The sequence below is a fragment of the Hyla sarda genome, chromosome 1 (assembly GCF_029499605.1).
Source record: "Hyla sarda isolate aHylSar1 chromosome 1, aHylSar1.hap1, whole genome shotgun sequence".
Classification (NCBI taxonomy): domain Eukaryota; kingdom Metazoa; phylum Chordata; class Amphibia; order Anura; family Hylidae; genus Hyla; species Hyla sarda.
This window is the reverse complement of record NC_079189.1, coordinates 282,601,867-282,617,112: the sequence shown is the minus strand read 5'-3', so window position 1 is coordinate 282,617,112 and position 15,246 is coordinate 282,601,867. Positions and strand designations below refer to the sequence as shown.

Sequence of the window (15,246 nt, the reverse complement as noted above, 5' to 3'; positions counted from 1 at the left end):
ATTGTCATTTCTGACCCCTATAACTTTTTTATTTTTCAGTGTATGGGGCGGTATGAGGGCTCATTTTTTGCGTCGTGATCTGAAGTTTTTAACAGTACCATTTTTGCATTGATAGGACTTATTATTCGTTTTTTATTCATTTTTTCATGATATAAAAAGTGACCAAAAATGCACTATTCTGGACTTGGGAATTTTTTTGTGCGAATTGACCGTGCGGTTTAATTAACAATATATTTTTATAATTTGGACATTTCCACACGCGGCGATACCATATATGTTTATTTTTATTTACACAGTTTTTTTTTTATTTTGTTTGTTTTATGGGAAAAGGGGGGTGATTCAAACTTTTAATAGGGAAGGGGTTAAATGATATTTATTAACTTTTTTTTTCCCTTTTTTTTTTTTTTTGCAGTTTTATAGCTCCCATAGGGACCTATAACACTGCACACACTGATCTTTCACATTGATCACTGGTTTCTCATAAGAAACCAGTGATCGATGATTCTGCCGCTTGACTACTCATGCCTGGATCTCAGGCACTGAGCAGTCATCCGGCGATCGGACAGCGAGGAGGCAGGTAGGGGCCCTCCTGCTGTCCTGTAAGCTGTTCGGGATGCCGCGGCTATTCCGAACAGCCCACTGAGCTAACCGGCATGGTTTCAGTTTCACTTTAGACGCGGCGTTCAACTTTGAATGCCTCGTCTAATGGGTTAATAGTGCGCGGCACAGCGATCAATGCTGTGCGCTATTAGCCACGGGTCCAGGCCGTTGTTAGAGGCCGGGCCCGACCTGCTATGACGCGGGGCCACGCCGTAGCCCCGCGTTATAGATCGGGAGCGGACACACGACGTTCCAGTACGTCATGTGTCCTTAAGGGGTTGAACAGATTTGAATCCTTTAATACTTATGAGCTTCTGAAGTTAAGGTTGTTCTTTTCTGTCTAAGTGCTTTCTGATGACGTGCCTTGGGAACCGCCCAGTTTAGAAGCAAATCCCCATAGCAAACCTCTTCTAAACTGGGTGGTTCCCGAAACACGTGTCATCAGAGAGGACTTAGACAGAAAAGAACAACTCGGCTTCAGAAGCTCATAAATACTGAAAGGATTAAGATTTTTTAATAGAAGTAATTTACAAATCTGTTTCTGGAGGCAGTTGTTATATAAAAAAAAAAAAAAATTTTCCCCTGGATAACTCCTTTAACCTATTCCTCCCGCAAGGGCCCTGTGTGGGGAATTTATGCAATATTGATGTCATTTTAACAAATAAAAAAAACTGTAAACTTGAAGCACGGTCTTAGAGTAATATGATCCAGAAGTAAATGTAATATTACACTATTCTTGAGGTTTGGGCTACTTTTTTACAGTTTTAGAGCAATAATTTCACCCCTTGGGTATAGGTGTTTGCCCGTTTTACCTCGTCTAGTGATTGTGAGCTGCACCAACTTTTTTTTATTCTTACAGCTTCAAATCTGTAGCTTCAAATCCCATTCATCAAATAAGAGCATGATACTGTACATGTGAATGCATCCTTAGGGTAGGGTCACGCAGCAGGAAATACGCTGCATCGTCTCTTATGGGCAGACATACAGGGCTACCTGTTTGGAGGTGGGGCCTATGTGCCAAAGTGACTGACACGTAGGCCTGGTCCAAACGCCACTGTGCACACAAAGCTGCTGCTTGTAGCCATGTGTGTCTACTCCATAGAATACTCAGACTAATTCCTGGCACTGCTGTTTATTTGATGCTGTACAAGTGAATAGACCCTAAATATATTTTTCACTTTTATGCATTTAAAGGCTTATCACTGTATAAATGTAAACTTATCTGTCTAATATGCTTTGTGTTTAATTTCCTCACCTTTTTAAGCTGGTTTCTTGCTGTCAAGGACTCAAAACCATTATTTGACTGTACAGGAGTAAAGTTTATTTTTTTTAGATGGAGGCCAGAGGGGGATGTACCAGCGTAATATACGCTGTAGATCTGTCCATGTGAATGAGCCCTAAAAGTAATATAAGGAAGTATTGCTTTACTAAGAGTAGTGGATGCATGAAATAGCCTTGCGGCAGAAGTGGTAGCTGCAAATACAGTGAAATAGTTTAAGTATGCATGGGATAGGCATAAGACATATCTCATATAAGATAGAGATAGGTATAAGGCTATCCTTCATATAAGGTAGGGACAAGGACTATGCATAAGTATTCAGATTATTGGGCAGACTAGATGGGCCAAATGGCTCTTATCTGCCAACATGTTCTGGGTTTTGTTTTTCTATCATATTTAAAGAATAACTAAATAGGTTAAATGCATGGGGTCCACCACAGAAGCAGCCTGATGTGGCCAGCCTAAATAATGCAAGCCTGCTAGCACTGGGGCAGAGAGCACAATTTCTTTAAAAAACATTTTTTACATTCCAGGTCTGACAGTATCCTGATCTTCCTGGTACCCCAAGTGGCGATGTGTATCGGGCTAATAAGAGGGCGAATGATTAGCAAGGGCCATTTAACGGGCTAATATTAAAGGGGTATTCCAGGCAAAACCTTCTTTTTATATATATCAACTGGCTCCGGAAAGTTAAACAGATTTGTAAATTACTTCTATTAAAAAATCTTAATCCTTCCAATAGTTATCAGCTTCTGAAGTTTTCTGTCTAACTGCTCAATGATGATGTCAAGTCCCTGAGCTGTGCATGATGGGAGAATATCCCCATAGGAACGGCACAGCTCCCGGGACGTGAGTCATCAGAGAGCAGTTAGACAGAAAACAACAACTCAACTTCAGAATCTAATAACTATTGGAAGGATTAAGATTTTTTTAATAGAAGTAATTTACAAATCTGTTTAACTTTCCGGAGCCAGTTGATTCGTAATGGGCTCATTCTATGGGATGGCTTCCATCAGTTAAATGCACAAATAGCAAAAAAAGAAATCATTGCAAAAAAGTATTCCTTAGGCTACTTAGGCTATGTTCACACAGCCGTTGTCCACTGTCTAGATTTTGTCCTTTATTGCCTCTAAAACGGACCATTTTGCAAAGGGATGCTATTTAGTGGCATCAGTTTTCCATTCGTTGGTTTCAGCCGTCTACAGACTCCCGCAGCGGGGACAAGCCGGGCAAGATCTGTAGGTAGCGCAGCAGGGGGCAATCTGCATAGCTAGCGCAATGGGGGCCCAGACATATAGCGCTGTATGTTTAGCCCCCTGCTGCGCTAGCTATATATATTGCCCCTCCCAGAGCTTACAGATGTCTCCGAAAACAGAACAGGATGCAAACGGGTGATAAAGGATAGTTAAAAAAAATAAAATCGACATCATTGGGATTATTTTACAGCTGTTGGCAACCCGTTTTAAAAATTATCTAACGGATTCCACAACGGGCATTCATTTACGGGGAATTTACATGTGAACAAGCCCTTTCAAAGGGTTGTCAGGTGGAAACCTTTTTCTAGTAATGCCCCCATCCTGCCTCATAAATGGGGGGGGGGGGGGGGGGAACGGACATTAGTTGTGACGGAAGAAATAACAGGACATGCACAAATTTTTCGCCCGTCACAAGAAACGGGTAAATTAACGGATGTTATTTTTAACATTGAAGTCTATGGCCGAGGGACGTTGGTAAATACACCCGTTAATGCCCATTATTATAACAGATGTTATTTTTACTTAGCATGCTCAGAAGAGGTGACATCAGCAGACTCCTGCAGTTCTTAGGGACTACTACTACTCCCATCATGGAACAGACTTGTTTCCATGATGGGAGTAGTAATTCCCCGACTTCGGGAGTCTGCCTGTAGCTGGGGAGGTTACATTAGTGTTTGTACTACTGCCCCCATCATGGAACAGACTCTGTTCCATGATGGGGGTTGTAGTACAGGGGCTGAGGGATTGAGCGCACCGGGTCTCACTTCTGACACCCGATGCGATCAGAAGTTATTAAGCAGGGGAGCGGGCGGCATGGTCCACAACCCTGCGATCATGATGTATTTTTTTTTTACTTTCATTTTTAAATCCCTTGCTGGGAGCCCTGAATGGCCGGCACTGAGGAGCTATTCAGGGATCCCAGCGGGGTTTTTAAAATGGACAATGTGAGGGGACATATGTATATTAAAAGTGTTGTGGGGGGGGGTAAAGATATATAGCGCTGCGGGGGGGCCTAGAGCGCTATATATCAAGCCCCCCAGCACATTTATAATATGCCTCCCGCCGGTGCATTAATAAAATGTTTATCCTCACAGCGCATTAATAAAAATGACCCCCGCCACGCATTTAGATGTATACATCTATGCCCCCCTGCCAGCGCATAATGTGACCCCGCCGGCGCATTTGTCTTAGATATACCATTCGCATATAGCGCTGCAATGGAAAATTATCAGAACGCATCCAGCAAGCCGCCGGGCAGATGATCCTGACAGATATACTATTCATTCACAGTGTCGGTGGCTGTGTGTGTGTGTGTGTGTGTGTATATGTATGATATATATATACACACACACACACATATAATTACACGTGTGTATAGAGATATAATCTCCAAAGGATAGGGGATAAGATGCCTGATCGCGGGGATCCCGCCGCTGGGGACCGTCGTGATCTTGCACGCCGCACCCCGTTTGTAATCAGTCCCCGCAGCGTGTTCGCTCTGGGTCTGATTACTGTCGATCACAGGGCCGGCGGCGTGTGACGTCAAGGCTCTGCCGCGTGTGATGTCAAGCTCCACCCCCCTCAATGCACGCCTATGAGAGGGGGCGTGACAGCTGTCTCGTCCCCTGCCATAGACTTACATTGAGGGGGCGGAGCGTGACGTCACACGCCGACGGCCCAGTGGTTGCCGGTAATCAGACCCGGAGCGAACGCACTTCGGGGACTGATTAGAAACGGGGTGCGGCGTGCAAGATCATGGGGGTCCTCAGTGGCGGGACGCCCACGATCAGGCATCTTATCCCCTATCCTTTCGATAGGGGATAAGATGTCTAAGCGCCGGAGTACCCCCATTTAAACTCTTTCTGGACCTGCTCAGACCAAGCTGCAATCTTGGTTGCACAGCTTTACCCCGCTTAGAGCAGGGACTCCCATCAGTAAAGTGACAGGAGTCTGGGCTCCTGTACAGTATACAGTGATATACTATGCACCGCTGTAAACCATATGGTTAGTGGAGGTAAGTAGTAATGCTATACATAACGATTTACCACTGTAAGCTGTGCGCTGGGCATGTTGCATCAGACCAATGGAGAGTTACTCTGAAAGCAAAAAAACTGCCAAAGGGTCCAAAACACAAATAAAGAAACTCCATTAAAAAAAGCCCAAACACTGGATGAAGCAGTAACAGTAAAGAATAGCATGCAAACCTAGCCTCAGAGTCAGTGTCCCGTTGGGTTGTGTCCCTCCTGTTGCCATCTATAAAAATTTTTTTTTTTTTTTTTTTTGCAAGATTGTTTTAAATAGTAAGGGTGTATTATAAATTGATGAAAAGATTTGGTTTGCACTTTCAAATTGTGACATTTTACTCTGTAGGGCAAATCTTGTAGATCTCCAAAAAAAATTAGAGGAGTTGGATTTAGATGATCAACAAAAAAAGCGTCTGGAAGCTTTTCTAACTCAAAAAGCAAAGGTTGGAGAACTAAAAGATGATGACTTTGAACGAATATGTGAGCTTGGGGCTGGAAATGGAGGAGTGGTGACAAAAGTTCGTCACAGGCCATCTGGGCTTATCATGGCACGCAAGGTAAAGATGCTTTCTCTATTTTCAATTCTCGGACCTTTTTCATGCTACTCCTAGAAACTTGTCGTAGATAGACCATAAATGGAGAATTTTAATCTGTACTTAGTGTTTTTCCACTTTAACCACTTCAAGACCAGGCCAGTGTTCGCCATTATTTTTTATTTTTTTTTTTTTTTTTTTACACAAACTTCTGCTAAAATACTCTTTTAATGTTTTGTTCACTTTCAGTTAAAGGGGGTATTCCAGGCCAAAACTTTTTTTTTTTTTTATTTATAGATATATAGATATATAGATATATAGATATATATAGATATATAGATATATAGATATATAGATATCTATCAACATATATCAACTGACTCCGGAAAGTATAACAGACTTGTAAATTACTTCTGTTAAGAAATCTTAATACTTCCAATAGTTATTAGCTTCTGAAGTTGAGTTGTTTTCTGTCTAACTGCTCTCTGATGACACATCCTGGGAGCAGTGCAGTTCCTATGGGGATATTCTCCCATCATGCACAGCTCCCGGGATGTGACATCATCATTGAGCAGTTAGACAGAAAACTTCAGAAGCTAATAACTATTGGAAGGATTAAGATTTTTTTAATAGAAGTAATTTACAAATCTGTTTTAACTTTTCGAGCCAGTTGAGATATATAGATAGATATATAGATATATATATATATATATATATATCTCTATCTGTCTAATATAAAAAGGTTTTGCCTGGAATACTCCGCCCCTAGACATCTTAGAATAGGGGATAAGAAGATGTTAGATCGCCGGGGTCCCGCTGCTGGGGACCCCGGGAATCGCTGCTGCATCACCCCGCCATCATTACTGCGCAGAGCGAGATCGCTCTGCACGTAATGACGGGCAATACAGGGGCCGGAGCATCGCTACGTCACGCCTCCGCCCCTCGTGACGTCACGGCCCACCTCAGTCAATACAAGTCTATGGGAGGGGTCGTGGCGGTCGTCACGCCCCCCTGCCATAGACTTGCATTAAGGGGACGGGCCGTGATGTCATGAGGGGCGGAGCCATGATGTCCCGCTGCTCCGGCCCCTGTATCGCCTGTCATTACGCACAGAGCGAACTCGCTCTGTGCAGTAATGATGGCGGTGTGCCGCAGCGGCGATCCCCGTGGTCCCCAGCAGCGGGACCGCGGCGATCTAACATCTTATCCCCTATCCTTTGGATAGGGGATAAGATGCCAGGGGCGGAGTACCCCTTTAAGGTCATTTCCATGCAGGGAAAATTTATATTGGGAAAAACCCAGGTGTCGCTGAATATCGGCCCTTCTTGCATTGGTGAATCACTGTGCCACTACAGACTGTAAGGGCACTTATATACATTTTTGCATAGTTAATTTCGGACCACTCAGGTGTATTTATTTTTTATTTATTTTTTTTGTCTATTACTGTCCACAAGTTACTCACACGGGATTTAAGTTTTGTCTGTGTTTTCCCACAACAAAGTTATGCACTGCAGCACATCCCTGTCTGTTAGGATTATACCTATATTAAACCTATGTTTCAGTTAAATTTTATATCTGCTTTTTTTTCGACAGCTAATTCACCTAGAAATCAAGCCTGCTATCCGAAATCAGATTATTAGAGAACTACAAGTTCTTCATGAGTGTAACTCTCCATATATTGTTGGGTTCTATGGTGCTTTTTACAGTGATGGAGAGATCAGTATATGCATGGAGCACATGGTAAGAGAGCTGTACAAAAAAAAATCTAATTGCATATGATCTTTTACCTTCTGCGTCTAGCTGGTACATTAAAAATGTTTTAGGGTATATTCACACGTACAGGATCCTGTACAGATTTGATGCGCAGGATTTGTAACTGCAGATTAGAAGCTGTGCTCAATTAGTTTACATCGAAATTTGCAGCAGAAAATCCTGTGCTTCAAATCGTGCACATCAAATCTGCGTACGTGTGAACGTAGCCTTAGGCTTTTTTGTCCTGATAATGTACTGGACTTATCTTCATACTACAATGCATTCAGGAAAGTCTTCAGACCCTCTTAATTTTTTTCATTTTGTTATGGTGCAGCCTTGTGCTGAGGAAAAAATAATAATAATAATAATTAAAAAAAAATTATACTATATGTATTTATAAATTTAAGTGGTTTCCCTATGAGTCTGTACTCAATACCCCATAATGAGAAATTGAAAACTGAATTTTAGAAGTCTTTGCGCTAACCTGTTGTTACAGAGTTAGAGGGTGGCTCACACTGATTAAAACAATACTTAGCAATCTTCTGTCCATTATTCTTTATTTCTATAATCCCCAATCGTCTATATATGGTAAAGGTGCTTTGGAGTAAATGGGTGGGGGGCATTGTCTGGTGTGCTGAAGATCGATGAACACTGGCTTCTTTGTCACGCTTACCCCCATTCAGCTGACTGGACATGTGAGAGGACACAGCCGGGAAAGATTTATCAAAAACTGTTCAGAGGAAAAGTTGACCAGCTGCCGATAGCAACCAATAAGAATGCTTCTTTTATTTTTGAAAAGGCTTCTAAAAAAATGAATGAAGCGCTCGGGTTGCAATGGACAACTGGTCCACTTTTCCTCTGAACAGGTTTTGATAAATCTCCCCCTAAATAAGGTGTTACAGCTGGCAATGTCTATTGGAGCAAACCACAGGGGGGAAAACTGAATGTAGGGCTATCAGACAGCATTGTGTGGATACACAGATCTGGAGAAAGATCTGAAAAATTTCTGCTGCACTGAAAGTTCCCAAGAGCACAGTGGCCTCACTAATTCGAAAATTGAAGATGTTTGCAACAACGAGGACTCTTCCTAGAGCTGGCTGCCTCACCAAAGTAATCAGAGGGGAAGGGCCTTGCAAAGAGAGAGATAACGAAGAACCTAATAATCACGCTGGCTGAGCTCCAATGATCCTGTGTGCAAATGAGAGAAACTTTCATAAGGTCAACCATCGCTGCAGCATTTGACCAACTTGGGATTTATGGCAGCATGACCAGAAAGCCAGGAGTGTGGTTCCTCAGTAAAAGAGACAGGAAATCTGCACATAGTCTTTAGCTGTGAGAAACAAGATTCCCTGGTCCGATGACCAAGATAGACCTTTTGACACCAATTGTAAGCATCATGTCTGAAGGAAACTGGGCACTTCTCATAACCTGCCCAAAACCATCTCTACAGTGAAGCATGGTGGTAGCATCATGTTGTGGGAGTGTTTTTTCAGTGGGACAGGGAGACTGGTTAGGGTTGAGAAAAAGCTAAATATAGCAAACTACAGAGAGATTCTTAATAAAAACCTGATTCAAAGTGCTGATGACCTCAGACTGGGTGAAAGATTCACCTTTCCTTATGACTTTGACCCTAAGCACACAGCCAAGACAACACGAGGGGCTTGGGAACAACTCTGTGAATGTCCTTGAGTGGCCGTGCCACGGCTATGATGCAAACCCAAGTGAACATCTCTGTAGAGGCCTGACAATGTCTTCCACTGACTGTCCCTATCCTATCTGACAAAGCCTAAGAATCTGCAAAAAAGAATGGTGGAAAATGCCCAAATCCAAGTGTGTAAACCTTGTGGCATCATTCCCAGGAAGACTTGAGGCTCTAATTGCGGCCAAGGGTGCGTCAACTCTATACTAAATGAAGGTCCCTAATACTCCTGTCAATGCAAAATTTAAGTTTTTTTAATTTTTTTTTTCTTAAATTTAAATAAATAAAAAAATGAAAGCATCTGTGGACTTTCCAAATGCATTGTATGTTGTAGACCTGTTTTTATTTCATATATATAAATTTTTTTTTTTTTTGTTACTTTAATTGTATGTATTTTATATTGTATATATTAAGTGTTTTTAACCCATTCAGAAAGCAGAGCGTATGGGTTCGCCCTTGCGTCTTGGTACTTAGGGACGCAGGGTGTACCTGTACGTCCTGCTCCCATTGCCGGAGTTTAAAGCTTGTTGACAAGCTGAGCGCTCTTCAAACCCGGTGGGTCCCGACTGCTTTCAGCAGCCAAGACCCAAGGTTAATGCCGGGCATCGCAGATTGGGCCGATGCCTGGGATTAACCCTATAGACACTGTGATCAAAGTTGACTGCAGGGTCTAAAATGAAAGTAAAAGGATCCCAGGCAGCTCAGCGGAGCTGATCGTGACCATCACAATGAAATCGCGATGTCCCAAGCAACTGAGAGGACTACAGGAAGGCCCTTACCTGCTGCCTTGCCGTCCGATCGGTGATCCTCTGCTGCCCCAGCCTCTGCAGGCTGGTGCAGCAGAGCATTGTTAACACTGCTCAATGCTGTGCCAAAGCTCAGCATTGAGCAGTGTATTCAATCGCAGGATTGCATGTTATAGCCCTCCTAAATGTGAATAAGCCCCTCCCCGAAAAAGTTTGAATCACCCCCGTTTTCCCATTTTTTTTTTATAAAATGTTTTTAATAAACCATAAACCTGTATCGCCACATGCGTAAATGTCCGATCTATTAAAATATGAGGTTAATTAACCCACACAGTCGATGGCGTACACGTAAAATAATATCAAAGTCCAAAAATTGCACATTCTCTCTTCATGTACCATTAAAAAATCAAAAAGAACAATCAAAACAAAAATGGAACCGATAAAAACTACAGACCACGGCGCACAAAAATTTGACCTCCTATAGCTCCGAATGCGGAAAAATTATAAATTTTATAGGGGTTAGAAGGTGACCATTTTAAACATACTGATTTTGGTGCATGTAGTTATAATTTCTCTATCGGCTCCATTGGGGGACACAAACCATGGGTGTATGCTGCTGTCTCTAGGAGGTGTGACACTATATGGTAATAAAAAAAGTCGGCTCTTCCCAGCAGGATATACCCGCCTTCAGGCCCTGAGCTAATCAGTTTGAGCTTAGTGTCTGAAGGAGGTGGACATGGCCTGGAATTCTCCAGACCAGGTCTTCTGATTTTTTGTTTTCCTAGTATAGGGACGTGTTAGTTTTTTTTATTCCTTTTTCTTTCCTGTTTTCAGGTGGGGACTTAGGGGCTCCGGTTCCCTGTTTCCCCATTGCGAGTAACTGGGCACAGACATTGCGTATATGTGCTGTTCACCCCCCCTCGCCAACGGTCAGTGCCTGGGTTGGTACCTCATGGGTCCGGGTCCCCCTATTTCCCTACCCGCCTCGCTCGCGCATAGCAGCCATGCGTGATGCAGGTAACTAAAGCTGACTGAAGACTTCACTGAAGACTCCTTTTAGGTAAGTTCTTCTGACTGAGGTAAGTACTTTCCCCCCTTTTCTCCTTAGGTACGGTCTTGCAACCTCTGGAGAACCCCTGTTTTTGGCCCACCTTTCAGGTTATGGGGCTGACTTATACAGGGGCTTGAATTATATTCTGGGGGAGCAGTGGCATATTAGGTGGCATGTCATCTATGTTTTATATTGGGCACTTCACTGTGTGTGTGTTTACTTGCGGATGTGTCCACAGCGCCTTATATGCGGCTGACAGCTGCGGCGCTGGTACGGGCCGGGCGCTCTCAGCGCCGACTTACTTTCACTTTCTCCGGCAGTCTCTGCCGGCTTATAGGCCACCCGCTCTATTTCCCCGAGCGCATATGCGGCTGACATGTGCGCTCGGGACAAGGAGCGGGCGCCATTACAGCTTCTTCTCGGCCAGTCTATAGCTCCGGCCACAGGGCTGTCGGAGGTCTTCAGAGGCGCGAAGTAGCCTCCAATCAGCGATGTGGGCGCGATATTCAATTAGAAGGGGCCAATTTGTTATCGCCTCTGCTTCAGGCATCTCTCTCCCTCTCGCCCGCCCGCCCTGAAGGGGTCTACTCTGAGAGGGCCTCGTCTGACTCTTCCTCCTCCAGAGGGCGTTCTCGCAGTCGCCACTCTGCTACGCCAGAGCCACGTACCCAGTCAGGGTCGCCCCCCCTCCAGGACTGCCTCTACTCCTTCACATTGTCCTGGTGAACTGGCGGACGAGGCTTTCGAGCCGCCATCTAACTCGGAGGACCGCTCGGATTCAGTTAAAACGGTGAACTCATTGGTGACAGCCATAAGAGACACCTTTCACTAAGAGGACCCAGGATCTTTGGATGTCACTCCAGGAGTATCCTTTCTTCGTTCTAAGCCAGCACCTCAAAGGTTCAGCTCTCATGCTGACTTTGACGACATTCTGGAATCTGCATGGAAACATCCAGACAAGAGGTTCCCGGGAATAAAGACGATTCAAGAACGTTATCCATTTGAGAAGGACTTTGTCACTAAGGTGGTTTCCCCTCCCTCATTGGATCCACCAATCTCCCGGATCTCTAAGCTGACTACACTGCCACTGGCAGATGCCGCTGCCTTCAAGGATTCCACGGATAAGAAGGTAGAATCCTTAACGAAGTTTGCCTCTGAAGCAGCTGGCTCTTCTCTTCTTCCCATCTTCGCCTCGACATGGGTGTCCAAGGCCCTGTCGGAGTGGTGCCAAAAGCTCCATCAGGATATCTTAGCGGGATCCCACCCAGAGCATCTATCTGCTCTGGCTCTCCAATGCTCTAAAGCTGGGGACTTCCTGTGCGCAGCTTCCATGCAGTCAGCCCGTGGTTCTGCCTTTGCTGTGGGTCAACTAGCGGCTCTCCGCCGCTCTGTGGCTTAAAGTTTGGAATGCGGATGCCGCTTCCAAAGGGTCTCTCACTGACCTTCCTTTTACGGGTGGCCATCTTTTTGGCAAGCGCCTTCATGAGATTATCTCTGAGGCGACGGGAGGTAAGAGTTCCTTGATGCCTCAAAATAAGGCTCGCCCTACTTCCCAAAGGAAGTCCTCTTCCTTTCGGACCTTTGGCTCCAGCAAAGGGTCCGGGCAGGCGCCTTCTCGGGACAAGAAGGCTCCCTCGTTCCGGGCGCGCCAGTCTTGGAAGTCTGACTCCAAATCAGGCAACCGCAAACCCACTTCTACATGAAGTGAGGCCCCCACCCGCGGTTTCTTCTCGGGTGGGAGGTCGTCTTTTTCATGACATCTGGACCTCACACATTCAGGACTCTTGCGTCAGGGACGTGGGGTCCAACGGTTACCGAATCAAATTAGCCTCCCTTCCGAGGGATCGCTTTTTTCAATCCCGGGCCCCCCGGTCTCCTTCTCTGGTGAAGCAATTTCGAGAGGCTCTCCAGTCCTCCAGGGGAACGGTTTTGGGGTTTCTATTCAAATCTTTTTGTGGTTCCCAAGAAGGACTGTTCTGTGCGACCAATCCTAGACCTCAAGCATCAAGCACAGTCGTCTTCTTATCCGCCACTTCCGAATGGAATCTCTCCGTTCGGTGGTGGCATCCCTGGAACAAGGAGTTTCTTTCATCGGTGGACATAAAGGGTGCCAATATTTCCAGGCCATCATCGGTACCTGCGCTCTAACCTTCTTGGGACTTCGCTTCGAGACGGCCTCTGCCCGAATTTGCCTCCCGCCGGACAAACGTCTGGCACTTCTGTCAGGGGTCCACTCCCTTCGGACCCAGGTCTCAGTCCCCATCCGCACTTGTATGGAAGTCCAGTATCTGATGGTGGCAACTATGGAGGCGGTACCCTTTGCCCAGTTTTATTACCGCCCCCTTCAACTGGCGATTCTCTATCGATGGGCCAGGTCTCCTCTGTCCCTCGATCGTCAGATTGTTCTCCCTCGTAAGGTCCGTCAGTCTCTGCTCTGGTGAATCCGCTCCCCCCTTCTTCTCCAAGGGCGGTCATTTCTTCCCCTTCACTGGCAGGTTGTTACAACGGATGCCAGCCTGTCTGGCTGGGACGGTGTGTTCGGGGATTGGACTGTTCAGGGACTCTGGGCTCCCCGAGAGGCCCTTCTTCCGATAAACATATTGGAATTACGGGCGATTCTTCTTTGTCGCCTTCATTGGGAGCCCCATCTTCAGTTCCGTCCTGTCCGCGTCCAGTCAGACAACGCCACAGCCGTGGCATACATAAATCGACAAGGCGGCACTCGCAGCTTGGTAGCCATGGCCGAGGTGACCAAGATTCTCATCTGGGCGGAAAGCAATGTTCCGGCCGTTTCAACGATTCACAATCCGGGAGTGCTCAACTGTGAAGCGGACTTCCTCAGTCGGTCCTCACCCGACCCCGGCGAGTGGTCTCTACATCCAGAGGTCTTCGCGCAACTCTGCGACCTCTGGGGCATTCCGGACGTGGACCTCTTCGTGTCCCAACACAATCGGAAGAACCTTCCTTTTGTGTCAAAGTCCCGGGACCCTCAGGCTCTGGCCGTGGACGCCCTAGTGGTTCCATGGGCGGGGTTTGCCCTACCCTATCTGTTCCCTTCCGCTCCTTCCCAGGGTTCTGCGGAAGCTCAAAATAGAGGACATCCCCGCCAATCTGGTAGCTCCAGATTGGCCCCGAAGGTCATGGTACGCTGACATAGTCAGGCTCCTGAACGACCCTCCACTGCGCCTTCCGCTCTGTCCGGACCTGCTCTCTCGGGGTCCTCTTTGCCACCCCAATTTACAGTCGCTGCATTTGACGACGTGGCGGTTGAGACCGTGGTTTTGATGGCCCGCGGGTTCTCTTCCCAAGTCATTCACACCATGCTAAGGGCTCGTAAGCCCTCCTCCGCAAGAATTTACCACCGTACTTGGTGGTCTTATTTTTCGTTGGTGTGAAGCTCAGGACTTATCCCCTGTAACCTTCTCGGTTCCCCCTCTTTTCTCCTTTTTTGCAGTCGGGTTTGGAACTGGGGTTGTCTCTTTCGGCCCTTGCTATTCTTTTCCAGCGGCCCCTGCCTTCTAATTCTCATGTCCGGACCTTCCTTCAAGGAGTGGCGCATGCTGTTCCTCCTTATCGGTCACCCTCTCCCCCTTGGGACTTGGATTTGGTTCTGAGTGCCCTCCAGGGTGCACCCTTTGAGCCCCTTAGAGAGGTGTCTCTCCGCCTCCTTTCTTGGAAGGTGGCGTTTCTTGTTGCTATCACCTCCATCCGGAGGGTGTCTGAATTGGCAGCTCTCTCCTGCCGTTCTCCTTTTCTGGTGATCCACCAGGACAAGGTTGTTTTCCGGCCAAATCCTTCCTTTTTGCCTAAGGTGGTTTCGGCCTTTCATCTCAATGAGGACATTGTCCTCCCGTCTTTTTGTCCTGCTCTTTCTCATCCTAAGGAGCGCTTACTACACAAGCTGGATGTAGGTCGGGCTGTTCGGTCTTATCGCTACATCACTTTTCGCTTCGTCAGTGTGATTCTTTTCGTCCTTACGGAAGGTCGTCACAAGGGACAACCTGCTTCCAAGGCCACCATTTCTCGGATTCGGTCCACCATTTCGGAAGCCTATTGCTGTAAGGGGAAGATTCCTCCTTTCAGGGTTGTGGCTCATTTCTACCCGTTCTGTTGGGGCATCCTGGGTTCTCCAGAAGAGAGCCTCGGCCTCGCAGATTTGCAAGGCGGCTACCTGGTCGTCTTTGCACACTTTCTCGAGGTTCTACCGATTTCATACTTTCGCATCGGCTGATGCTAGTCTGGGTCATAAAGTGTTGCAGGCGGCAGTGGATCGGCCGTCTGCCTGACTACTTATCTGCCCACCCAA

The 15,246-nt window shown here is 46.1% G+C and overlaps 1 protein-coding gene across 3 annotated transcripts in view; it reads left to right on the top strand.

Moving 5' to 3' along the window:
* MAP2K2 (mitogen-activated protein kinase kinase 2) overlaps positions 1-15,246 on the top strand; it is a 57,992-nt gene that overhangs the window by 15,516 nt on the left and 27,230 nt on the right. For all 3 annotated transcript variants that reach the window (XM_056573925.1, XM_056573916.1, XM_056573935.1), the window contains exons 3-4: positions 5,506-5,716; positions 7,286-7,432. In XM_056573925.1, coding sequence (XP_056429900.1) covers positions 5,506-5,716; positions 7,286-7,432 — 358 coding nt within the window. The remainder of the gene's footprint in view (positions 1-5,505; positions 5,717-7,285; positions 7,433-15,246) is intronic.